Consider the following 26,910-nt stretch of genomic DNA (forward strand, 5'->3'; position numbering starts at 1 on the left):
GACATAAACCATTGTACTATCAACTGAATGGGACTTTAGTTTAATTCAGTATTAATACCCTGTCAAGTGAAAGAAATACATACATATTAAATAAAATTACACAAATAATATCTTTATTATCGTGGTCTCAAAACAATAAAATAAATGACAATTTCTCCTTGCACTAAGGGGAGTTTTTCTTTTAAAAACTCAAAAAAGTCAAAGCATTAACAGAGAACAATATAAAATATTGCAAAAATGTCTTTCAATACATGAATAAACTTCTAATTTAAAAAAGAAACCAGAAATGATCCCCTAAACATTTTAAAACATTTTTTCATTCAGAGACTGCTTGAGGAGCAATAACATTAACTTACAAATAGAAACTTGACATGAATATTGGTAGATATCAAAACCTAGTGTACAATTGTTTTAGATTTTAATTTTATATATACCAACTGTCAATCTAATTGTCTAATGCTCATCAGGAACAAAACATTCATTAAACCAAAATGTGTGGTTGTTATGATACACAGCTTTAAATAAATTTTTGATAACTGTTCAGACATTTTATTGGGTCTTACAAGTTCAAACTAATATTTGAAACATAACCATGTGTGAAATATAGATAAGGATGGTTTAATATTGGTAAATAGCATTATGCTATCTAATAATTATGCAAAATATAATGTATTAGTTTAAAAAGTTATGTGAAAAAAGTCCAAAATCGAAGAGGTACATATATAATGAATCTGATGAAAAATGAAATTTAGATGAAAGTGACATGTCAAAATAAACGGTCAGTGAATATGTTGTGCAAATGAATTAGTTAAATATCATTAATATTCTTAAAACAACTAATAACAAGAGGCTCTCAAGAGCCTGTATCGCTCACCTGTAAATTTTGGCTTAAATCTTTCATCAATGATTATTTTTGAATTTCAATATATATCAATGAGTGCTTAAAATTGACACATAACAGTTTGTATCTTTCATATTTTCTTCAATTTTAAGCAAAAAACTGCATTTGACCCCTATGTTTTATTTTTAGCCATAGCGGCCATGTTTGTAGAAAGATCAAAATTTCGGATATAATTTATAAACTAGATACTCTAAGGAACATTCATTTTAAGTTTGGAAGCATTTGGCCCAGTAGTTTCAGAGAAGATGATTTTAAAATGTTCACAAATAAGATGAACAAATTGTGTAAAATTGTCTTTAAAGGGCAACAACTCCTTAAGGGGTCAATTGACAATTTTGGTCAAATTACTTTTTGGTAGATTTTACTTTGCTGAACATTTTTGCTGTTACAGTTTATCTTTATCTTCAATAATATTCAAGATAATGACCAAAAACTGCAAAATTTCATTAAAATGACCAATTATTAAAAGTGGCAGCAACCCAACAATGGGTTGCTTGATTATTCTGAAAATTTCAGGGCTGATAGATCTGGACCTATTGAACATTTATACCCTATGACAAATTTGCTCTAAATGCTTAAGTTTTTGAGATATAAGCCAAAAACTGCATTTGACCCCTATGTTCTATTTTTAGCCATGGCGGCCATGTTTGTTCATGGATCAAAACTTCGGATACAATTAATTAACTAGATACTCCAAGGAACATTCAATTAAAGTTGGAAGTATTTGGCCCAGTAGTTTCACAGGAGAAGATCTTTGAAATAGTTTACAACTGACGACCACAGACAACGATGGACCACGACGGACGACGACTGACGCCAAGTGATGGCATAAGCTCACATGGCCCTTTGGGCCAGGAGAGCTAAAATACCTGACAGACAAGGACCCATCTTTTGGCCCCTCGAAATACCCCTAAATAGACCCCAATACACAAACGAAGCTCCCCTAGACATATTAGTCTAACATTTTATGGGCAAAAACAATAAGTCATCAAACTTTGTTTGGGAGACTAAGATATTAATAAAGAATATCTCCTGATATGTTATACTAGATAAATTACCTAGAAATTAATCAATTAAGAGAATTGATGTTAAAATACAATACAATAATGTTATCCCCTAAGTCTATAAACAATGCTAAGGACATTTGTTTATGGTCGTACAAAATAAAGAATTGGATGCTTTTAGTGTTTGTTCATCTTTACAACAACTCCATGCTATAATTAAGCACATTGGAAGCAATTATAACATCCATTTTGAACCTTTTAACCATCTTGATGCAAATTTACAACAAAACTTAAAAATCATACCAAACTGCTTGTTCCATGTTTCACCCTCGTTCAAAATCATGAGGATTGTGTTTGGTGTGAGAGTTGAAAAAAATTCGTCATCTATTTCCACACCATCTTCATTTAGAACAAATGTTATATGGTTGCCCTCTGCAATAGTAAACTTTTCCTTACCTAAAAAGAAATGACTTTATTCATATAAATGTGATTATATTATGTAAATTACAGCAAATGATCCCAATTCCAAAAATTAAACAAATGACATGCTCATTTAATATTTAGTAATTTAATTTTGACAGACTGCTACAGGACCTGTGTTGCTCCTACCAATTTACTTACTTCATGAACAATCTTTATCCTAGATGGATTTTGATAATTGTTTCATTAGAATTTAAGACAATCTTTATATATATTGTGTCCTTTTTCTTTCTAACAGAGTTGTAAAAAATGGAAGAATGTGTCCATTGGCCACAGATGCCCCCACATGTAAATATATTTGTTTTTGTTTTTTTTATGTTTATAAAGGGCCATAACTAACCAACCAGTAAATTTGACACTGACATATTTGGAACTTTATCTGTGTGTTTATCTGTGTGTTATGATAATGAGTATTGTGTATAAGTTTCATAATATTTGATTGAAGCAAACTTAAGTTAGAGATCGGAAACTTAAAAGTTATAGCTATTTTTATGTTTATAAGTGGGTATAACCCAAGAACGATAGAAGTGGCACTACTTGATCTGTGTATTATGGTAATAAGCATTGTATGTAAGTTTCATAATATTTGGTTGAGGCAAACTACAGAACGTTAGAGATTGGAAACCACAGATTTAGCAATTTTTATGTTAAAAAGGGGCATAACTCAGTAACAGTTAAAGTGACACTCTCCAATTTCGAACCTGATCTGTGTTTAATGGTAATAAGCATTGTGTACTTTTTCACATCAGGACAATAAAAGATTTTGAGTAGGCAGCTATTTTCTAGCTAGGTAGCCTCACTAGTAGGGTAGGGCATTTTTACATTTAGGTATTTTTAATGGACTCAGAGGTTTCACAAAAGAAGAATTCTTTAAAGGAAAATTTGCAACAGATGAGACAGTTGGACAGAGGACAAAGTTGATGGCAACACATCACCCTGGATGTCCAGCTTCTTGTTTTGTTTATTATTACTATTCAAATTCAAACCATAGCAGTATAAACTTACATTTATTGACCATATCTGCAAATGAAGAGGCAAATACACCTTTTCTTATCCTCCTGTCATGCGTAAAAATCTTTAACGGTATTTTTGTCTTCTCTGTGTCCTTAAAAAAATGCAATCAAACTCAGGTATACTTTATGTATGGACTTCTATGTATAGAAACGTGATTTTTGTATGATAATATAGTCTTTAGTCAACTATGAGTATGGATAAATGCGATTCAGAGAAGATCCAAGATCTTTGAAATAGTTTACGACGACGGACAACGGATGACAGACGACGCCAAGTGATGGCATAAGCTCACATGGCCTTTTAGGCTAGGTGAGCTAAAAATGCATTTAAAAAGTTTTTATTACTTTTAAACACAGGGATACAACTTTTCAAGCTTTTTTACTAAGTTGAAAATGAGTTCAAAGTAATTTGATAAAATGCTTAAAAGTATGTAGGCTTCATATTAGAAGTTCTTTATAAAAGGCAAAATTAGAAAAATTAAAATATCTAGCAAATTCTACCTTCAAACACTATTTAAGGGGACGACCATGTTGAGGGCCAGGAGGATTTTGAATAATAAATAACTTGTCCTGAAAAAAGCTGAAAATAACTAGATATCAGTGCGATGGCCATTGGGAGCCATCACTGTGGGCCCGCTGTCAATAACAGAAACAATCTTTACCATAGGACATGGGATTCCCAACTGTAAGTGTTTTACCTTGACCTTTGACCTACAAAATTGTTGCTTAATAAACATGTCAAGTACAAACTTATCCTAATGGTTCTCAAGGTATGGAGCGGACAGGATCTTTCCCATAGGTCATGGGGTTCCATAATAAAATCTAAAGTTTTGACCTTGACCGTTGACCTACAAATTTGAACAAACATTATGACACAACTCTTGTGTTGGTTAATATACATGTTAAGTATAAACTTTGAAATCATAATGGTTCTCAAGATATGGAGCGGACAGGATCTTTCCCATAGGACATGGGGTTCTATACCAAAACCTAAGTATTTGACCTTGACCTTTGACCTACACAGTTGAACATACATTATGACACACTCTCTGGTATTGGTCAATATACATGTGAAGTATAATTTTGAAATCATAACAGTTCTTGAGATATGGAGCGGACAGGATCTTTCCCATAGGACATGGGGTTCTATACTAAAACCTAAGTTTTTGTCCTTGACCTTTGACCTACAAAGTTGAACATACATTATGACACACACTCTGGTGTTGGTCAATATAAATGTGAAGTATAAACTTTGAAAAAATAACGGTTTTCAAGATATGGAGCGGACAAGATTTTGTTATGGACGGACGGACGGTACGACGGACAGACGGACTGATCACTATAGGGCGACCCGCCTTTGGCGGGGCCCTAATAACTTGAGCCCAATTGTCAGGAAAAAAATAATCTGGCATGACAAGAGGGGAATTAGTTTTAAATGAGGTTGAAAATAAATGGTCGTGTGCACAAAAAATAAACCACCACGCAAAAAGTGAAAATAAAAAACTCATCCCAAAAAATTCTTGAGACCCCCTACCTCCCTCTTACAGTACAACCCAGAGTACAACCTGGAACAAACTCTTAGTATATGGTCAACATCTGCTATAGTCGCATCAAATGGTGACCATTTATTTGAGGGGTCATAAAACCTGGGATGTTGGCCATTTATTGGGGTCATAAACCATGGACTGGTGGTCAAGCTAATCAGTTTCATTATTTTTTATCTATTTATTTAAAAGGTGTGTAAATGTTATCCTGCATCAGTACTTTACCTGTACAGGTGAATTGTTTTTTTTTCCCATTGAAGTTGTCTACATGTGTATAAGTTTTGTTTAAAGATTAAAATAGAATTTTTGTATTTCTTCATTTCAAAAGGTTGGAAATCATCTACATGTAAAGGCCACAATGTATTATTATTTATTCTCTTTACATGTGATTCTTTTTTTCTTATTCTATATTTTTTGGGATGCAAATAAATTCCCTCTCTCAAGCAGTTTCAAGTGTTTATGTTGCAGAAAATTCAGTTCAATCTTTATCTACCGAATTAGACTATTTACCGGATTTGTAATCACATAAGCAACACGACGGGTGCCGCATGTGGAGCAGGATCTGCTTACCCTTCCGGAGCACCTGAGATCACCCCTAGTTTTTGGTGGGGTTCGTGTTGTTTATTCTTTAGTTTTCTATGTTGTGTCATGTGTACTATTGTTTTTCTGTTTGTCTTTTTCATTTTTAGCCATGGCGTTGTCAGTTTGTTTTAGATTTATGAGTTTGACTGTCCCTTTGGTATCTTTCGTCCCTCTTTTATCACAATGCTTAAATGATAAAGAGCTATAATTATTCAGTTTAAGGGGGCTCGCGGGTCTAAACCGAAATTTTTATTTAATATAGGACTTCGCTATATTTTTCTATAAATGAACTTTATCTTATACTTAAAAGAAAAATGAAATAAAAAATTTGGGGTCACCGTTCATTTACGGTCACAATCTGCCATCGAAAGAAGCATACATTTTTGTTAATGTCCTTTTTTTCTGTTGAACTAATAGGAGAAACAGAAGTAATATCAAAATAAAAAAAGAACTAAATTACAGAAATCGCTTAAATTTTACAATTATTTAGTTTATGTACAACTTATTCGAAAACAACAATAAAAAATATAGGTCACCGATGAGATGAAAAAGATATTTCAATTTTAATGCCAAAAAATGGCATTTTAGCACCAAAGGGAGATAATTTGGAGCTTTTTCAATGATATCTACATTTTAAAAGTCACCTAGGGCCAACACGAATTGGTTTTTTGGAAAGATTTTTGTACCATATGATAAGGTTACAACTACTAAAGGTAATAAATAAAATTTGTAATGAAAAATAAATGTTTATTATTTTCTGAAAATTTTATACCCGCGAACCTCCTTAAGATAATTTTTCCCTTTACAAAAGAATACAAAGTTGAACAACATCTTATTTATTAATAAAATCAAAAAGAAATTTAAATAAAATAAGTTTTGTAAGAAAAAGCAGACAAAATATCTCAAAATAAAGTTGTGACTTTTTTTCCTCTGACTTTTTATCCCTGATTTTTTTGTATGTGACTTTTTTCCTGTGATTTTTTTCCTTACATTCGTTTTTTCCCAATTTCAGTGTATGCTATATAAGAATGGGTACAGTTTTTAATGGCAAAAATGGCACACTCCTACCAAATAAAATCGAAGTTACCCCCCGTGGCCCCCAAAGACAGAAATCATACTACTATATATATATATATATATATTCTCTTGTGCGCCCTCCTTCACAAAACAAAATATTCGGATATTCAATTTATATACATATGTTATTTATTTTGTTATTTTTATAGTAACTAAAATATACCTGATTATACATATCTACTGTAGCGCATTTGATGGAACTCACAGAGGAATATTCGGTGAAAGGGGAATGAAACGATCTGTATTGACTGTCCCCAGGTACGATCATCCACATGATCCATATCATAGGGGCCGGTAACATACTGTTTGAAAAAAAAATTACACTGATATGTAATAATATACAATTATGGCCTTCATCAAAAGTTTTAATATCCAAAATTATTAAATCGAGAAAAGAGTTATTTTCCTCGAGGTCCGTAGGACCGAGGGAAAATAATCTTTTTCGAGATTTAATAATTTTGGATATTAACTTTTATAAAGGCCATAACTGTATTATTATACTGAACTGAACGTTAAGTTGTTATTTGAAAGACGTCGTGCAAATTGCCACCAAATGAGTTATTTTGCCTACCCGCTCATTCCCACACAGTTATTTTGCATACGCGCAGTTGCCCGCGGGAAATATGGGGTTATTTTGACAACGTGCATATTCCCTAACAGTTATTCTGCCTATGCGCAGTTACCCGCGGGAAAGAGGGGTTATTTGTGAAGGTTATTTTATTATAGTGGTTACTATAGTAAAGTATAATAATACGTATTATTACATATCAGTGTAAACATTTTTTTTTCAAACAGTATGTTACCGGCCCCTGTGATCCAGACATGTATATATGGCGGCACAGGCACTTGTCTCAGAAAACGAATCCTATATTATGTAGGGTTATTGTATGAATATTGGGGAATTGTCCGGAGTAGAATTTAATATTATTGCACGAGCTTGTGAGTGTACAAGGGACAATATTCCCCAATAGTCTTTTTGTTGTTGGGATGTATAAGTGCTGAGCCACTCTGTTTTTGTTAGATGTATTTCTATCCATCTGATGTGTTAAGCCTTTTTCAACTGATTTTTATAGTTCGTTCCTATATGTTGTACTGTTACACCACTGTCCAAGGTTAGGGGGAGGGTTGGGATCCCGCTAACATGTTTAACCCCGCCACATAATGTATGTATGTGCCTGTCCTAAGTCAGGAGCCTGTAATTCAGTGGTTGTCGTTTGTTGTTGTGTTACATATTTATGTTTTGTTCATTGTGTTACATTTGTCATTTAGGGCCTTTTATAGCTGACTATGCGGTATTGGTTTTGTACCGTACGCGTACGGTGACCTATAATTGGTAATTTCTGTGTCATGTTCTTTCGTTCTTATGTTGTACTGTTTCACCACTGTCCCAGGTTAGGGGGAGGGTTGGGATCCCGCTAACATGTTTAACCCCGCCACATTATGTATGTATGTGCCTGTCCCAAGTCAGGAGCCTGTAATTCAGTGGTTGTCGTTTGTTGCTGTGTTACATGTATTTGTTTTTCGTTCATTTATTTGTACATTAATTTGGCCGTTAGTTTTCTCGTTTGAATTGTTTTACATTTGTTATTTCGGGGCCTTTTATAGCTGACTATGCGGTATGGGCTTTGCTCATTGTTGAAGGCCGTACGGTTACCTATAGTTGTTAATTTCTGTGTCATTTGGTCTCTTGTTTAGAGTTGTCTCATTGGCAATTACACCAAATCTTCTTTTTTATATATATCATAGAGGGAAATTTTTGTTTACTTAATCTGAGAATGGAAATTGGGAATGTGTCAAAGAGACAACAACCTGACTAAAGAACAGAAAACAGCCGAAACACTGATAAAATTTGTCGTCTTTGTACTGTGTATTGCACATACAAAAACATTGCGGTATGGGCTTTGATCATTGTTAAAGGTCGTACGGTGACCTATTATAGTTGTTAATTTCTGTGTCATTTGGTCTCTTGTGAAGAGTTGTCTCATTGGCAATTACACCACATCTTCTTTTTTATATTAACCGAACAATAATTAATCTGCCCCGTCATTTTTTTAGTACTGCACGAGATTTTTTTTCTCGCTGAACACTTCGAAGTAACAAGAGTCACAAGAACAGTCATTGGAACTTTATATAGGGGGAGGGGGTCTATATAGTTCAAATGAACTCGTAGTGACTCAGTATTAAAACATCAAAGGATCTTATTTTGCCGCAACTGTGAATTAAAAAAATTAGAACTCGACTGGCTCTCTTCAACGTAAATTTCGTGACACCCTATGTTAATTTATAGTCAAACCTGATTATTTTTTAAAGCGACCATTATACTTTCACAGCTAGGGAAAAAGGGTTGGGTTTTTTATGCACCAAAAACTTAATTCCCCTAACGTGTGTATACTACGGCAGACACGTGTAAAAGCCTTTTTATAGAAGTTTTTTTACAACAATAACTTAAAGATTGATTGATTGATTGATTGTTGTTTGTTTAACGCCACATGAGCACAACAAGGCTATATCGCGGCGATATTTCATTTAATAAATTGTTTCTTATCTTACCTCCATTTGCTTGAAATAAAATGCCCAAATGTGATGGCGACCTGGTCCTTCCAAAATCAAAATGAAAATGAACAGGTTAAAATCGTGCCATATTTATCTCGATTTAGCTGAAAACTTTCCCGTTGCTCGCCTTAATTTAAACCAATTTGTTGCTTTATAAAACAATATATCGAAGAAAAAAAGGCAATTTATTATTATTGCATGATATTTTTATTGACTTATGAATTAATCTTAAAATGTTTTCTCGTTTTGATAATTTGTCGCGTTATTTAAAACGATTTATTTTTATGGCGATAAAAAACAAATCGGCTAAATGCCTTGTTAGGCATTTTGTCGAAAAAAATAAATCGCAGTAATAAGAAAAAAAAGGCAATTTATTATTATTGCATGATATTTTCATTGACTTATAAATTAATCGTAATTTTTTTTCTCGTTTTGATAATATGTCGCGTTATTTAAAACGATTTATTTTTAAGGCGATAAAAAACAAAGCGCCTAAATGCCTTGTTAGGCATTTTGTCGAAAAAAATAAATCGCAGTAATGAGAAATAAAGCATTTTCTCGCTAAAAGTTATATCGCCATCTTGGATTATAAGTATTAAAACGAGGGTAATATACGCTTCCGTACATTTCATTTATTAGGTTTCGAGTAAAATCTGGCGTCTTAAAACTTAGCTAAGGCGAAAGTAGAAAGTTTTTCTGTCATTTTTTGTAGTGAATTGCTAACGCGTTAAAAATTATTTTAACGCGTTTAAACTACATTTATCGTGTTAAATGTCATTTTATCGCGTTAAATGTTAACGCGTTACTTTATCGGGTTTTTGACATGAACGGCCTTTCATATACTTTCTCCAACCTTAAATATTTTTAGAGAACAGTTGACACCTACTGTTCTCTACAATATAAAACAGTAAACCTAGTAGTTATGTAAATAGTTTTAACCACATGTCATGTTAGTATTTGTTTATTTTTGGCACTTTTCTTTTGTAAATATTTATCTATTATTATCCTACGCATGCGCAGCAGTTAGTAATCATCAAAAATCTGATGGATAACTGGATACCATAAGAAGAAGATGTGTAAGTGAGGTTACTAGTTACAAGAGCGCAATTATTTGTTTACAATTAACCGGCAAATTTTTTACCCGGTACTCAGAATAGAATCCTATACGGCTTCTGATTGGTTGATACAGGATTGGAATTACATTTAATCGAAAGCTTATCCAATTAGGTTTAAAATTGCCGAAAATCGTATTTACATTTTACGAAATATAGAAAATATCTTCAATTTCTGCACGTCGGAGCCATTAAAAATATGCCTTTTTCATTAACGAATATAAAAGATATACATAATGAATATACATAATAAAAAGTCACAAATAATTGTTGATCAAATGTTTCAATATCCAAGAGAAATGTATTTTCTAATACAGATATTCATATTTTGTCCTGTGACTTTCTGTCCTACACTTGAAAAAAAAAATCCATCCTGCAACAAATTTATGCATGTCTGAATATATTATTAAATTCTTCCAAAGTCCATATGTTCATATTCAGATAAGATAAATGTCAATAATAGATGTCTATGGTAATGCAAACGCCTTGGAAAAATTATTTAAAAGACAAAAATTATTGGAAAAACATACTGACTTGTACAAACCGTTACCAAGGGAGCCCCTTTTGATTATATATTAATTTATTTATCTGAATCACAAAACAATATACAATATACGTTCAAACCTATGATTGCGTTGGATAAAAACCGCAATTTTTATACGTGTGAATGTAAAACAAATTTCGTTCTAGAAGGGTCACCAGATCCAGATTTCGACAATAAATGTCTCTTCAGTGATGTTTGGGATCGAAACATTTTTTTCAGTAATGTCTGATTAAATTTGCAGTAAAAAACTAAAAAATTTCAGCGGTAAAATATATTGTATGTTTTTTTGTAGATTTATTATTGGAAGAGATTAGAAAAGATTGTGATGAAAATGATGTAAACCAAGATGAACTACCAGTATATGAGATTTCAGATAGAGTATGTGGGAAGGACATAGAAATTGACAGATTGTCTGATCTTGATGAAATTGATGATGTAGAAGATGTTGATGATCAACCTGCAGCTAAAACAAAAAGAGTTCGCTGGCAAAAAAATGAAATTATAGAGATTGAAGAATACTTCTCAGAAAACCTCAGGACAAAAACATGCCCATCCAAAAAAGAAGTTATAAAAGCAATTAACACAAGTAAAAAGAAAAAAGGAACATTGACCAATAGATATTGGCACACTATCATAAAAAAAATCTCAAACATGAACAAAAAAAGTAATAGCTTTTGGTGTTGTTCATTAATTGTATATATTAGGTTATAGTCCGTTTCACTGCTATAAATGTGTTGAAAAAAAATCTTAAAAATACATTTTTTTCTCGATTTATGTTGACGTCTGACAGCCTTTTTTATGACTTCTTGGGGCCGTTGGGTGTCAGAGCGCACTCTGTATAGAAAACATGGAAATTGCCGACCCAGACTTGAGCTGGCATATTTCTATCCCGAATACGTTATAAATCCTTTGCAAAATATATAAATTATATACCATTTGATTCCTTATTCATTTTCCTCCACGAATATGTTTGTTTTATTAACCTACTTATCCCCAACTATACAAACAAAGCTTTATTTCTATCAACCTTCCATTTTTCAGGAAAGTACTCTCACTTTGAACAAGTTATCATCTGACCTTGACCTTATTTTCAAGGTTCATTGGTCAATGTTAAATTTATCTGATTTGGTCTGTTTTTCAGATATTATAACGATGGGTAAACTATATTTGGTGTATGGAATAATTGTAAGTTGTGTCTGTGTAGCAGGTGTCATCTGACCTTCACCCAATTTTCATGGTTCATTGGTCAGTGTTAAATTTTTCTGATTTGGTCTGTTTTTCAGATACTGTAAGGATAGGTGAACTATATTTGGAGTATGGAATGGTTGTACTGCCTTTCCTTTTTGCCTGAACCTATGGTTCAGGCTTCAGAATATTGGCGAGATTCGAAATTTAATATCCGGATGCTATGTGAAAAAGAAACAATGCGCATGTCTTGGAGGAAAAAAAGTATTTGCATTTGAATAATTTTAAAATAAATAGTTTTGAAATAAAGATCCTCATAACATTATGTTTATAAATATCTATGAGCGTATTTTGCTCTTCATTCGTTTGCATGCGGCTCGTATATTTTTGGTAAATGTTTACATTGACATTGTTTACATCTGGCTATCTGAGATTAAACACATGTTATGGTAATCTCGGTCGCTAATATATTTGATTTTGTCGTCTGCATTTATTAAATACAGATACAGAGCTAGCGTGTAGATATAAATAGCTTGCATCAAGTAATTTTAACTAGGTGCGTCACTTTGTTAAAAGTTTGTGTAAACATGAGGCACTATATGGGTTAAATATAGAATTAAATAAATGTCGGATATGTATAATTTTGTTGAAACGCTAGTATGTTGTTTGATGATATAATGAGAAAATCAAAAAGTCATTTTTGATTTAGTTGTTGTCTGTTAACTATGATCACGGATGTGTTGATTTATTTCTTTATTCGATATTATTACCTTTCGGTATTTGTCAGAAGAGGAAAGCAATGAAGATGAAGCAGTGGATAGTAATGTTGAAAATGGAATGATTACAAGTGTCTTTGATGTGGAGCCTTATTTAAGTTGTCCAAACAAAGGTTGCAATAATAGCAAACTAATAACTGTCTTGGAGAATACGAAGTATTTAATGCAGTGTAAAAACTGCAAAGTCCAAACATCAGCATCATGTGCAAATAATTATATGCGTGCCACAAACTTCTTTGAAAGCGGCGATCTTCAGAAAAAAAAGTTGCAATAATCCTGCAACAAATTCAAGATCTGTTCAACAGTAGTATTCAAATGAGTGTTTCTTATGACGGTCAAGAAATCTTGTCACAGTTATTTGAAATTCTACCTGTTTCTGTTAATTGCAAGATTATAAACAATACTGTCCGTTCAATAAGTGTCAAGAGAGATTCTGAAGCATTTAACTGAATTATGTTTGCTCAGTTCCAAAATTTAATGACTGTCTTTACTATGCATAATACAATTTTTGTCAACTTGTTCTCGTCCTTAATATGCATGAAATATTTGCCACTAGACGTTACTAACCAACAATCGATCGATCATCTTGGATGAGTTGTGTATTCAGGACATTGGTTTCAAGGTACCAACTGATAGATCCAAGATCTAGTTAAAAGGCTTCACTTACCTAGAAGTTACTTATGATAATCAAAGGAAAGCTTTGGATCAGTTAATACTGCTTACAGACTTACTTCATCTTTCAATGCCATTAGAAAGTAATTAGCCACTTCTGTTTTCAAATCCGACAAATCAAAAGAAAAATGAGTTGTGGAAAACCATAACAGGGGAGGCTAGTGCATTGGGTGTCTGCAAGAGAAGTGAGACAGAAGTGAAAAAGCAGACATCGCAATATGTGTCGGGGTGCTAAATAAAAATACAAATAAAAGAGAGGAAACGAGCAAGACTGGAGTTAGACACATGTTGACTATTGAAGAAAATAACATAATGAATGCTGAGGGATAGTGCCTCGTTCATTGGAGTTGGTGGCTTTGAGACGGAAATATCTTACAATATTTTAGTATTAATGACTTTGAAGCAATGTAAAGATGTTATATTCTTAAATGACAAAGAGTGTTGAGCAATTTCAAAGAAACTTTTAGATGGCCAGAAGATGTGACATTTAAATCACCAAATCATGCTAGAGGGTAGTCAAAATTACCTCACTTCGAATGTTATTTAAGTTGCACTCTTCGTACAAACAGAAATATTGATATTAAGTATTTTAAAATCCATCTTACTTCTTAACTTGTTCTAGAAGTAACCAGCTATCATAATTTGGTGTTAAAAAAGTTAGATTATGATTTTAATGGGTCCTAACTGCTATTATTTAAATAAACATTATTCTATTTTATTAGGACGTGTGATTATATTGAAATAAGGAGATGTGTTATTACTGAAAACCAATTGACAAAGATATGAACAATGTTATGTCGAAATAAAACCTTCAATACTGACCAAAGCCGAAATTGTTTTAATATATATCATCCTTTATCTACATTAAATATCAATATATCAAAATTTAAAAAAAATTCCCATTTTGCAAGTAATGAATACACCAGGCGTATAAGAAGAGCAAGGAAATCTATAATTTACACAAAATTGAGAGTATCAGTACCAACTGTAAGATCTGCCAAAAATTTAAAGAGGGATATTGACGACCGAAATCAGGAGAAATTGATATTGGAGAACCTAAAGCTCCTAAATCTATCATAAAAACAAATATTATAAATTCTGGTACATTAACTGAGGAAAAACAAGTCATCTACAGTAGAAAAATATCACTTGACAAGATATGTATGTCGGTCCTCCAGGAACAAATCCAGCTTGGCATTCTTCGTCATTTCACTGAAGAGGAATATTGCACCACATCTAACCATGAACTAAGGATCAACGAAACAACACCTGAAAATAAAGACGAAGTCATTAGAGAGAACAAGAAATATAAAACTATGACATGATCACAGTAGCCTTCTAATTCATTCTCATATCTGTTTCTCTGTTTCCTGGATATATGATCATGCCAATTACTTTACTAATAAGGAGTATCAGGAAAAGTTTCGAAAGGAAAAGGCAATAAAATTTCTGTCTCTATCCAATATACCCTCATTATCCAGTGGCAGTCCAAATTTACCCGACCATCATCCCAGGTGGCCTCTATTGTATCAACCTACCTATTGTTTTTATTGTGAACTTGTTCTCGTCCTGAATATGCATGAATCCCCAAGGGTGACTGGGGTATAGAAATATGGTCACTTGGTCTTCTCCCGACCGGCAGTAAAACGCTTGCTGAAGTGGGACGTCCGTTTGGCTGTGCGGGATGTATCAAGTTCGCAGTCACGTCCGTCAGAAGGGGACGTTAAATCCGATGCCTCGTGTAAAGAGAGTGCCACGCTCTTTGCACATTAAGAACTCTTGCAACAACTCTTTGAGGGGTCCGTAGGTGGCCTGTTGCAAGGCAAAATTTCTGTCCCTATCCAATATACCCTCATTTTCCAGTGGCAGTCCAAATTTCCCCGACCATCATCCTAGATGGCCTCTATTACAACAACCTACTTATTGTATTTATTGTGAACTTGTTCTCGTCCTGAATATGCATGAAATATTTGCCACTGGACGTTAAGCGACTAACAATCAATCAATCAATGAATATGCATGAAATATTTGCCACTGGACGTTAAGCAAAAACAAATCAATCAATCAAAATATTTATTATATGAAGAAAGCGTTTGAGCAATTGGTTCAGGCCTTCAACAGTGAGTTAAGCATATACCACATTATTTCATAAATTATTTCATACAATATGTAAAACAGAAAATTTGTTTAAAAAAATACAAATCGGATTTCCTTTTTACATCCTAGTTCTATGTCCTTTCCATTTCATCATCTTCTTGGAATTGAAACGTGTCCTGAGTTTGGAATACACTCTTTCATCTTGGCTTCGATTTGCTGTAGCTTAAATACCTTTTTCATGAATGAATTGATTAAACATGATTTGTGTTGGAAACTTTATCAACGATTTAACATAAGACTCCAGTGTCCTATATCCAGCTCCAACTTCGATATCAGATCTACTGATGTTTGCTGAACATTGTAAAGATTCAGAAGTCTTTTCCTTGCAAAAAATACATTCTTCCCAATTAAGTTATATCATTGTTTCAGACGAAGACGATTGTGCATCATGATTTAGAAATTTGACTCTGAAGGACATTTTAAATCTTCTATTAGGCTTATACTACCAGCAACAATAAGTCACGACAGGTCTAAGATTAGAAAATAAGTCTGTCGATACAATCTAAATATATCTGAAATGATTTAAAACTAATGTACTACAAGGAAAGCAAAAATTCAGGTCAAATCTCAATAATGAATATTTGCCTATTTTTCAAGGCGGCCATTTTGAAAATAGCCGACATTTTGAATTTCAAAGATAGATCAAAACAAACTTTTGCTAAGTACCAAAGTCATTCGAATATGTTGAATTTTGGGCTTCTAGCATCAAATACACTGTGCAATACTGGCTGTTGTACAATTTACAAATTTATTATTTTTTATCTTGGGTTTCTTGATGATGAAATAGAAGAATGATGTTATATGTGCCATGGAAAAATTACTAAAAAGTTTAAAGAACGTGTTATTTAAAGGAGAAAATGATGATTTGGAAATTAATCAACTTTTAAATTTAAATGTTAAAATTAAGTCTATTCCATTTGATTTAATATATTGCAATATTGTTCATGAAATGTATGATAGTTTATAAATTGAACAAGAGGCTCTCAAGAGCCTGAATCGCTCACCTTAATTCTTTTGGTTAAATCTCTCATCAATGATTATTTTGGCTTTTCAATTTATTTAAATGTTTTTTGGATCGTCCTATTTTCTTCAAAAGCCAAAAAAAAATAATCATGTTCTCCTATGTTCTATTTTAGCCATAGGAGCTATGTTTCTTGACATACAAGGAAATAAAATATAAAATTTATACTAGATACTCTGAAACTCATTTAGCCTAAGTTTGGCTGAAATTGATACAGCAGTTTCAAAGGAGAAGATTTTTAAAAGTAAGTCAACATGATGAACAAATTGTGAAAAAAGTCTTTAAAGGGCAATAACTCCTTAAGGGGTCAATTGACAATTTTGGTCAAATTGACTTAATTGAAGATCTTACTTTGCTGAACATTATTGCTGTTTACAGTTTATTTCTATCTATAATTATATTCAAGATAATAAACAAAAACAGCAAAATTTCCTTAAAATTATCAATTCAGGGGCAGCCACCCAACAACAGGTTGTCTGATTCATCTGAAAATTGCAGGGCAGATAGATCTTGACCTGATAAACAATATTACCCACGTCAGATTTGCTCTAAATGCTTTGGTTTTTGAGTTATAAGCCAAAAACTGCATTTGACCCCTATGTTCTATTTTTAGCAATAGCGACCATGTTTGTTGATAGATCATAACTTCGGATACAATTTACAAACTAGATACCCTAAGGAACATTCAGTTAAAGTTTGGAAGTATTTCGGTAAAGAGATTTAAAACAGAACTCGACAACCACTCGTCGTCCAAAATATGAGAAATCACATTATAATTTTCTAAAAATATTTTCCAAATTGAAATGTCATTCAAAATATCCTTTGATATTCTAATTAAGTGATGCGGTTTTTCCCCTCGCTGACATGCAATATATAAACGTCTGCTGAAAGCACGTCCGGCGGTTAAAGCTCTGGCACAAAAGGCCAATGAACCGCATAAAGATTGTAATTGTTTTAACGTTATCTTTTTACGATTACTGGTATCGTTCAACTTTTGGAGCAATTCAATTATCTTGTTTTCTGGGATTTGAATTTTGCATTTTTTCTGTGTCAAATGTTATACCTAGATATGTTATTCTCGTGCTTGGCCCTTCAGTTTTGTCCTCAGCTAATGGAACCCCTAATTCAACGCATACATTGCAAAATGTGCTCATTAATTTTCGACAGTTGTCGGTATTTTCCGCTCCAGCAAATAAAAAATCGTCTAGATAGTCATCAATATCACTAATTCCCGATTTTCTTTCTACAGCCCAGTGCAAAAACGATGAAAATCTATTGAAATAACTACACGACACAGATAACCCCATAGGCAACGTTTTCTCTATAAAATATCAATCTTCAATTTTAAAACCCAATAAATCAAACTCGCCAGGAAACATTGGCAATAATCTGAAGGCGGACTTTATATCCATTTTTGCCTTAAAACCTAGATTTTTTATCATGTTTACTGCATGGTCAAAAGTTGAATATTTTACTGAAGTATAGAACTCATCGATAAAGTCATTGACACCGCCATTAGCTGGTGAAGACAAGTGTGTTATTAAACAGAACTTCGAGGATTACTCCTACTACTTGCGTTATTTGTACAGTAGATCAAAGGATGGAACTGGCTACATCTTATACATGAATGGAGGTATACACAATTCATACGAGTACAAACGCCCTTAAAATTATAATCGTAGCAAGGGTTGTTGACTGTTTGAGATGTATAAGAAGATGTCTGTTGAACCCGATTTATGCCTACTGCAATAAACTGAAGCCATAGCTGCCCATCAATGACGTCCCAAGCACGCGTATGATCTCTAGCTTTTCTAAGTCGAAATTGCATGTCATATTTATAAACGTTCTCAAAAGGTACACTAGCCCCCCTAATAATCGTCATGTAGCTAATCAATTCATTTGCCAAAGCCGGAAATCTTTGTAATAAAATTTTCATGTAATTTAAAAAACCTTCAGTCCACTCACCAATGCTAGATAATGCTTTGACTTTCGAAAACTTGTTTCTTTCAATTAAAAGTCCCCATCTTCATCAAAACCTAGCACTTTTTTCGGTTGATCAATATTTGAAACAAAATTTTTGTACAGTAATTGGGCCAAATCAACATATTCTAAATTCCAAATTTGATTTATAATTTTTTGTGGTACAAACACATCAACATCATTACTAGTAGGTATAACTAAATTCTCACCATTTTCTACAGTATTTCGAGCTGCTGGCTGTCCTAGTTGTCGACCTCCCTGACCCGGGACTTGTTGTTCAGCGGGTTGTCGAGGGATGTTTGAAGCTCCAATCTGTTGTGGTAGTAGAATTGGCTGTTGAGGCAAGTATTGTGGCATTAGTGGCTGTTGTGGAGGCATTAATGGCTGTTGTGGAGGCAAAATTGGCTGTTGTGGAGGCAAAATTGGCTGTTGTGGAGGCAATAATGGTTGTTGTGGAGGCAATAATGGCTGTTGTGGTGGCATTATTGGCAACTGTGGATTGGCTTCATTTTGACCAATGATTTCAGCTCTTCTTGCGCGACGCCTTCTGTTGACAGGTAGCTGTACCGGATTGTCCTGCTTGCGTGCAGCACGGTTTGGCAGTACCCTCTTTCCTTTTCCTCTCGGCATACTTAAACAAATAAATACGCTATTAGTGAATGCATGAGTGAAATTTTAACATTTGACAATGCTGCTTCCCTAGTTAAAAAATTTGAATCAATATGAAAAACAAATATTTCAAAATGTTCAATGACTTGTTAGTATTAATAAGATGCAATGTATAAAACCACGTATATACAAACAAAAACAAGAAAAGAACGCAAAAACATGACTGTTTCTTTCAATGTCCAGTGGCAGATATTTCAATTATATTCACAATGATAATCACAAAATTATGATGACGATAATCATACAAAATTAAATTGAGGTATCCCCCAAATATAAAATGACGTCGCTTTTATCAATGAGAAATTTTTAACCCGTTCATCGGCTATTAACATGAATGAAACTGTGAAACAATTCAAACGAAAATTATATCTAATTAAATTAAACAACTATAAACTTCCTTGATAACTAGCAATAACTTACGAAAATAATGATTGATTGTTGGTAGCTATATGTCCAGTGTCGCATATTTCATACATATATTGGACAAACAGAAATGTATCTACATTTATGTCGAAACTTATATATGCCGTACTCACCAGTTACTTAGTACTGCCAGATTTGGATTAAAATTCAATTGCATGGGAAAATGTTCATTAGCGTAGTAAAACAGTTAAACAATTGTGTATTACAATTCGCATTATAATTACAAAAATGTAACTATTCACCGATTTACAAATAAAATTATAAAATAATATCTATTAACAGACTGTCGACGATTTACGCAATAACAAAATTAAATTACATTTATATTACACCAAAGAAAATTACGACTAATTTAAAAACAATTTTATTAGATTTCGTTATAGTACATGTTGGCACCAACAATATATCTTCGTCTCAATCGATAGATACTATTATGTCATATTTTAGAGATTTAATTCAAAAGTTAAGAAAGAAGACATTTGCTAAGTTGATATTTACTTCTATTCTTCCTAGACCAGTTGATCACATGAAAACTGGAGCTAAAGTTAATAAAATTAATACTGAGTTGAACAGATTGTGTAGAAAAGAAATGATTATTATATCGTAGTTTGTATAGGAGTTTCTGACTCGACAAAATTCCAGATTCTTCCTTATTTGCTCCGAGAGATGGGCTTCAATAAATTTTGCTGGTACAGAACTTTTCAGAAAAAAAGTTTATCAATATTATTAAGCATCAGAGTATATAAATTGTAATGTGTCACATTTGTGTTTTTATTTCCTTCATACATGTATATTGTTTATTATAATTATTCTTTTTTTTTCCATTTTCAGAGAACTTGCATCCTGAATATGACGTTGGTTTTCCTCTAACTACTCGGGATCTACATATATATTTTAGTTGGTTCTCTGTTTCACCCACTTGATAATTGGAAGCATACGAGGTTGTTAAAGGTAACGTTAACTTCTTGATCCCATGCTTTTTGTCGGGATAATACCAAGTGGAAGAAATGGATCAGAACCCAAAACATTGGAACCCTACGTAGATTTGCTGTTTGGTGAAATACTTCAATTTACGGAATTCCTTAAATACAACAGCTACGCAAAGCACCAGTCAAAGTGAAAGTTGCCCTTTTGCAATTTTAATGTGACATTCCTACCTATTCAAAACTTTCTTGTCTTAATTTTCCGAAACATATATCATATACTGATTTTAAATCTAATATTAGAGAATATGTTTTTAATATTTTAAAAAACGAATGGAGTAAAAAAGATGATAATAAATTACATGAAATTAAACCTTTCAATAATTTTATGTGCAGAAAAGATCAGTGTATTATTTCTAGATGTCGTATTGGTCATACTAGAATAACACACGAGTATCTTTTAAAAAATGAAGATGAACCACAATGTGTACCTTGCAACTGCAAGTATACTATTAAACATGTTTTAATTAATTGTATTGACTTTGCTGATATTCGTAAGAAGCATTTCAATGTCAATAATATGTATGATTTATTTAATAATGTTCCATTTACAAATATTGTTGCATCTCCGGACGGTTGATCACGAACCGGTAAATTTTGTTCTCGGATATAATCTTGTCTAGCCTTCCTAGCTGCGTCACTAGCTTCGGTGTTTACTTTAGACACTTTACGGTACAACACATTTACTGGACATACATAGTGCATGTTTTCTTCTTTAGAAACAGGAATTTCAATGGCAGAAACCATATCTGTATTATATTTGTGCATTAATTTCAGATGTCTGTTAATCTTCCATTTCTCAGCATATTTCTGCTTGCACTTATGTGGACATGAGAAGATATTTATTTGTGTCACATGTTTCAGCTTCCAGTGAGCTGTGTAATTGGCATGTGTTTTGAGGATAGGGCCTGTGCAACCCACTACCTCACAACACATGCCCTCTGACGGCCAAAAATCTCTCAAATCATCCTTAAAAGAAGACTCCTTATCTCTAGACATTCTGTGAAATAAAATTTACTTTTAATCAAATGTTCAATATAAATATGTAGGACTCGGAGGTGCGATGGGGACGCTGAAGTGCGATGGTCACGCTGAAGTACGATGGTCCACGCCGAAGTACGATGGTCCTTTCGCTGAAGTGCGATGGTTTGGCATGACGTTTTCAAAAATAACGTCACTAAAATACAACAGGGATTCGCAGGCAGAGGGATAGGGTTTTGCAGATGAATGTTTCATGCTAACAATGGAAAGGAAGGGATTGATTGATTGTTGGTGTTTTAACGCCACTTTTGAGCTATTTCGTGGCGGTCAGTTTTTATTGGTGGAGGAAGCCAGAGTGCCCGGAGAAAACCACCGACCTTCGATAGGAAAATTGACTAGTGATTACAGTAGTAGAACTAATTAGACCACTTGGCCACCGAGGCCCCGGAACGGAAGGGAAAAAGAAAGTAACGAACGATTCAAGTCCCGAACAGTTTTGAGCAGTGCAGATGGAGTTTACATAAATATTTTAAACTATGTCAGGCGGCAAGTCATGGGGAACACAGCGGCAAAATGATGATTTTGGTTTGCAGATGAGCTAACCAGTGTTCGGAAGTATGCCGCAAACCTTTTCACGAAAAATAAAATGTCTTGATCTAAATGTTAATTTTGACTTCTCTTCAAGTAAGCGTCACACGATTTTGTGTGGACAATTTAATAATGAAATGACTGACTAGTATTAGCAATGTGTTTGCAATATCAAGTTTTTATAATGTTGTTTTAGTCCCACTAGATAAATCCTGATTTGTATTAACAATGCCACACTAGTCTTACTTTATTGTGATTACAGTGTTTATCGTCTACAACATGTTAGGCCGAAATTAACATTACTGGTCCGTACGTGTACTTCCCAATTTATTTTATTCTCCTCAGGGGCGAATCAGCAAATTTGAAAGGTTTTGGTGGAAAACGTGACCAGTACTATTATTTAGACCTACACGCTAAATAATTTTCTTCACTCTTGAACACCATAGTTTCTGACTCCATACTAAAATAAATGCGTACTAATCAGAGAATTAAAATTACATCCCTACTAACAGATCAATATTTAATTTCTCTCTTTATAAACGTCAGCACATAAGTCTGATATACATTCATTAAAATTCACCTTTAGAACTAATTGAGCTACTTGGATCGTAATGTTTACAAGACTAGTGACTCTCTTTTCCTTACAATTTTGATATTTGCCTTTTTTTTTATTCTATCTATAAATCAAAGTCAACACCAAGCCTTAACACGCTAAAAGGATATTTTAAAAACTAAAGTATATCAAGAAATAGTACTAAATTTATTCCTATACTTAATTATTAAGTTCAAATATCCTACTTATGTAGAGATGTTTTATTTCGATACCGTAAAGTTTAATCGATTAACAAAAGGATGTTACAAAAAGCTACACACTGTTATTAAAATATATACATATTTACAAAAAGAACTCTGTTAAATGGTTAATTCAGTTAACTCTATAAAGATGGTGAATATAAATCCGACATAAATTCTCGACCTTGGTCCGAATGCAACTGATTTGGGACACCAAAACGACAAAACACCTCTGTGACTAATCTGCTACTGTCAGGGTTGTATGATTACTCACTGCAAACGATTCAGTCCACTTTGTGAAGTAATCAGTAATTACAATTAAATATTCATTTGCATTTCTTGTAACTGGACAAGGGCCTAAAATATTTATTGCAATTCTGTCAAAAGGAAAACCAACCGTTGACTGTTGTAAATAATAATGACCTAAACCAGGACCAGGTTTTGCTTGTGCACATTGATTGCATGTTTTACACCATTGACTAACATTCGAAGTCATACCAGGCAAGAAAAATCTACGTCTGACTGAGTTTAATGTCTTATCCCTACCTAAATGTCCAGCCACATGAGCATTGTGTAAATGATTCAATATTTTAGATCTTATCACATATGGAGCTATCAATAAGTTTTTAACCTCTGAAGTTTTTCTATGTTTTTAAGATATCTTGGTTTGGCGAATATTGAAATATCCACAGACATGTATTTATTTCGTCCTTTGTATAGATCTAAAGATAAATGTGGTTTGATTAAGGTTAACAGGCCTATAAGTTATACTACTGCAAGAGAATGTATGATAAAGCGTTTGAAAATGGTCGCTCCAGAGCTTAACCTTGGTTTACATTCTTTACGGTCAGGAGGTGCCACTTCGGCTGCTAATGCAGGTGTTAATGACAGGTGTTGGAAAAGACACGGAAGGTGGAAGAGTGATTCAAGTAAGGATGGTTATGTAGCAGATTCGGTTGCTAACCGATTACAAGTTTCAGAGCATTTAGGTTTATAAATTGTTATTGTGTTCAAAATGTTTTGCTGTTTAGCTGTCCTTTATTTGAAGGTTTTTTTTTTTGTACATTACTGTGATTATTACCAATTGGTCAGTTTTTTTCTTTATACTCTATCTTTGTTGTTCTATATACGCAGCGAGCTAGTCAACAAACTTAAGTTTGTAGTTGAGTTATTTTTCTTAGATGCTAAGGTACATGAGTATAGAGAAGACTAGATAATTCCCGCGGCACGCAGTAAAGCGTGAATTTATTGTCTTCTCGGTAAGGTATTTCCGAGGCGTAGGAATTTTTGGCGCCAAAAATTGTAGTGGTAAATAGATAGTTATATGAGTATCATTTCTAGCCTTGCGTTCGTACTGTGTACATCAAATTTTTTCATATAAGCATAAAGAATGCTCAATTTGACAATTGTTAATTGTTAATGGTCTGTTATATATAGTTTATATATATATGGTATGGCTATATAGACGTAATCGGATTTGGATTGTATGTTGTCTTATAAATTTTTTATAGCCGTAGTCTTCGGACTAAAACTCCCTTTTATTAAGTTAGATTGAGCATTTTTTGGTACATGAACATTTATGTTATATGAGTGCGGTCCAACACTTAGTTTCGCTTGGCATTGACAAAAGGACGCAGGTTTCCAAAAGGTTTTTCCTGATCGGCCACGAAACAGTATTTTGTGTGTTTTGAATATTGATAATTTGGAAGATGATGGCAAATAGTATTTTGTATATATGTTATGTTGTTATAATATTGCTGTATTGTAATAAAGCGGCAGCTCAGAAAAGATATACGCAGCGAGCTAGTCAACAAACTTAAGTTTGTAGTTGAGTTATTTTTCTTAGATGCTAAGGTACATGAGTATAGAGAAGACTTGAAATTTCCTTGTTTAACAAGGATGTGACAATGAAGAAGCATTGGCTGCAAAAATGCTCTATCTGTCGAAAAGAGTAAATACACTGAAACAGAGGGTGGAAGAAGAAAATTTGGAGAGACGTAAGACAATTTGGAAAGAGCCAGATAATCATACTTTAGACGATTTTCCACTTCTTGATGAAGAAGATCTGAGAAACATAACGTGCGGTGTCTATCAACTAAAACTTGTTTTCTGCCAATTGCAACAGGTAGAATATGATATAAGACAAACAATGTCCCCATCATACTTTTACTTGTTGTTTTCTGTCAATAAAAACAGGAAGACAATGATATAAGACATACAGTTTCCCTATCATACTTAACTTGTTGTTTTCTGCCAATTGCAACAGGTAGAATATGATATAAAACATACAGTGTCCCTATCATACTGGTTTGTTGTTTTCTCCCAATTACAACAGGTAGAATATGATATAAAACATACAATGTCCCTATCATATTCTACTTGTTGTTTTCTGCCGATTACAACAGGTAGAATATGATACAAGACAATCAATGTCCCTATCATTCTTTTACTTGTTGTTTTCTGTCAATAACAACAGGTAGACAATGGTATAAGACATACAGTGTCCCTATCATACTTAACTTGTTGTTTTCTGCCAATTGCAACAGGTAGAATATGATATAAAACATACAGTGTCCCTATCATACTTTTACGTGTTGTTTTCTGCCAATTACAACAGGTAGAATTAATATAAGACATGCAATGTCCCTTTCATACTTCTACTTGTTGTTTTCTCCCAATTACAACAGGTAGAATATGATATAAAACATACAATGTCCCTATCATATTCTACTTGTTGTTTTCTGCCGATTACAACAGGTAGAATATGATACAAGACAATCAATGTCCCTATCATTCTTTTACTTGTTGTTTTCTGTCAATAACAACAGGTAGACAATGATATAAGACATACAGTGTCCCTATCATACTTAACTTGTTGTTTTCTGCCAATTACAACAAGTAAAATATGATATAACACATATAGTGTACCTTTCATACTATGCTTGTTGTTTTCTGCCAATTACAACAGGTAGAATATGATATAAGACATACAATGCCCCTATCATATTCTACTTGTTGTTTTCTATCAATAACAACAGGTAGACCAAGATTTTAGACATACAGTGTACCTATCATACTTTGCTTGTTGTTTTCTGCCAATTACAACAGGTAGAATATGATATAAAACATACAATGTCCCTATCATATTCTACTTGTTGTTTTCTGCCGATTACAACAGGTAGAATATGATACAAGACAATCAATGTCCCTATCATTCTTTTACTTGTTGTTTTCTGTCAATAACAACAGGTAGACAATGGTATAAGACATACAGTGTCCCTATCATACTTAACTTGTTGTTTTCTGCCAATTACAACAAGTAAAATATTATATAACACATATAGTGTACCTTTCATACTATGCTTGTTGTTTTCTGCCAATTACAACAGGTAGAATATGATAAAAGACATACAATGTCCCTTTCATATTCTACTTGTTGTTTTCTGCCAATTACAACAGGTAGAATATGATATAAAACATACAGTGTCTCTATCATATTATACTTGTTGTTTTCTATCAATAACAACAGGTAGACCAAGATTTAAGACATACAGTGTACCTATCATACTTTGCTTGTTGTTTCCTGCCAATTACAACAGGTAGAATATGATATAAGACATACAATGTCCCTTTCATATGTTACTTGTTGTTTTCTGCCAATTACAACAGGTAGAATATGATATAAGACAAACAATGTCCCCATCATACTTTTACTTGTTGTTTTCTGTCAATAAAAACAGGAAGACAATGATATAAGACATACAGTTTCCCTATCATACTTAACTTGTTGTTTTCTGCCAATTGCAACAGGTAGAATATGATATAAAACATACAGTGTCCCTATCATACTGGTTTGTTTTTTTCTGCCAATTA

General features: G+C 33.2%; 1 protein-coding gene and 1 long non-coding RNA gene across 3 annotated transcripts; both read right to left on the reverse strand.

The window, feature by feature from the left end:
* Positions 1–2,022: 2,022 nt before the first annotated feature.
* On the reverse strand, positions 2,023–9,519 carry LOC139495400 (uncharacterized). 2 transcript variants are annotated; one of them, XR_011657326.1, is made up of 4 exons: positions 7,108–9,519; positions 6,765–6,903; positions 3,391–3,490; positions 2,023–2,361 (listed from the first exon to the last, which is right to left on the reverse strand). It is a non-coding gene; the product is annotated as an uncharacterized lncRNA (long non-coding RNA). The 2 variants fall into 2 exon arrangements; XR_011657325.1 differs by lacking the exon at positions 7,108–9,519 and having other exon boundaries at positions 6,765–7,084.
* Positions 9,520–14,347: 4,828 nt separating this feature from the next.
* On the reverse strand, positions 14,348–19,571 carry LOC139495409 (uncharacterized). Its single transcript, XM_071283709.1, has 2 exons — positions 18,811–19,571; positions 14,348–14,712 (listed from the first exon to the last, which is right to left on the reverse strand). The coding sequence occupies exons 1-2, from the start codon at positions 19,229–19,231 to the stop codon at positions 14,648–14,650; spliced, it is 486 nt and encodes a 161-aa protein (XP_071139810.1). The 5' UTR covers positions 19,232–19,571; the 3' UTR covers positions 14,348–14,647.
* Positions 19,572–26,910: the final 7,339 nt, after the last annotated feature.

This window comes from Mytilus edulis, chromosome 11 (genome assembly GCF_963676685.1).
Source record: "Mytilus edulis chromosome 11, xbMytEdul2.2, whole genome shotgun sequence".
Classification (NCBI taxonomy): domain Eukaryota; kingdom Metazoa; phylum Mollusca; class Bivalvia; order Mytilida; family Mytilidae; genus Mytilus; species Mytilus edulis.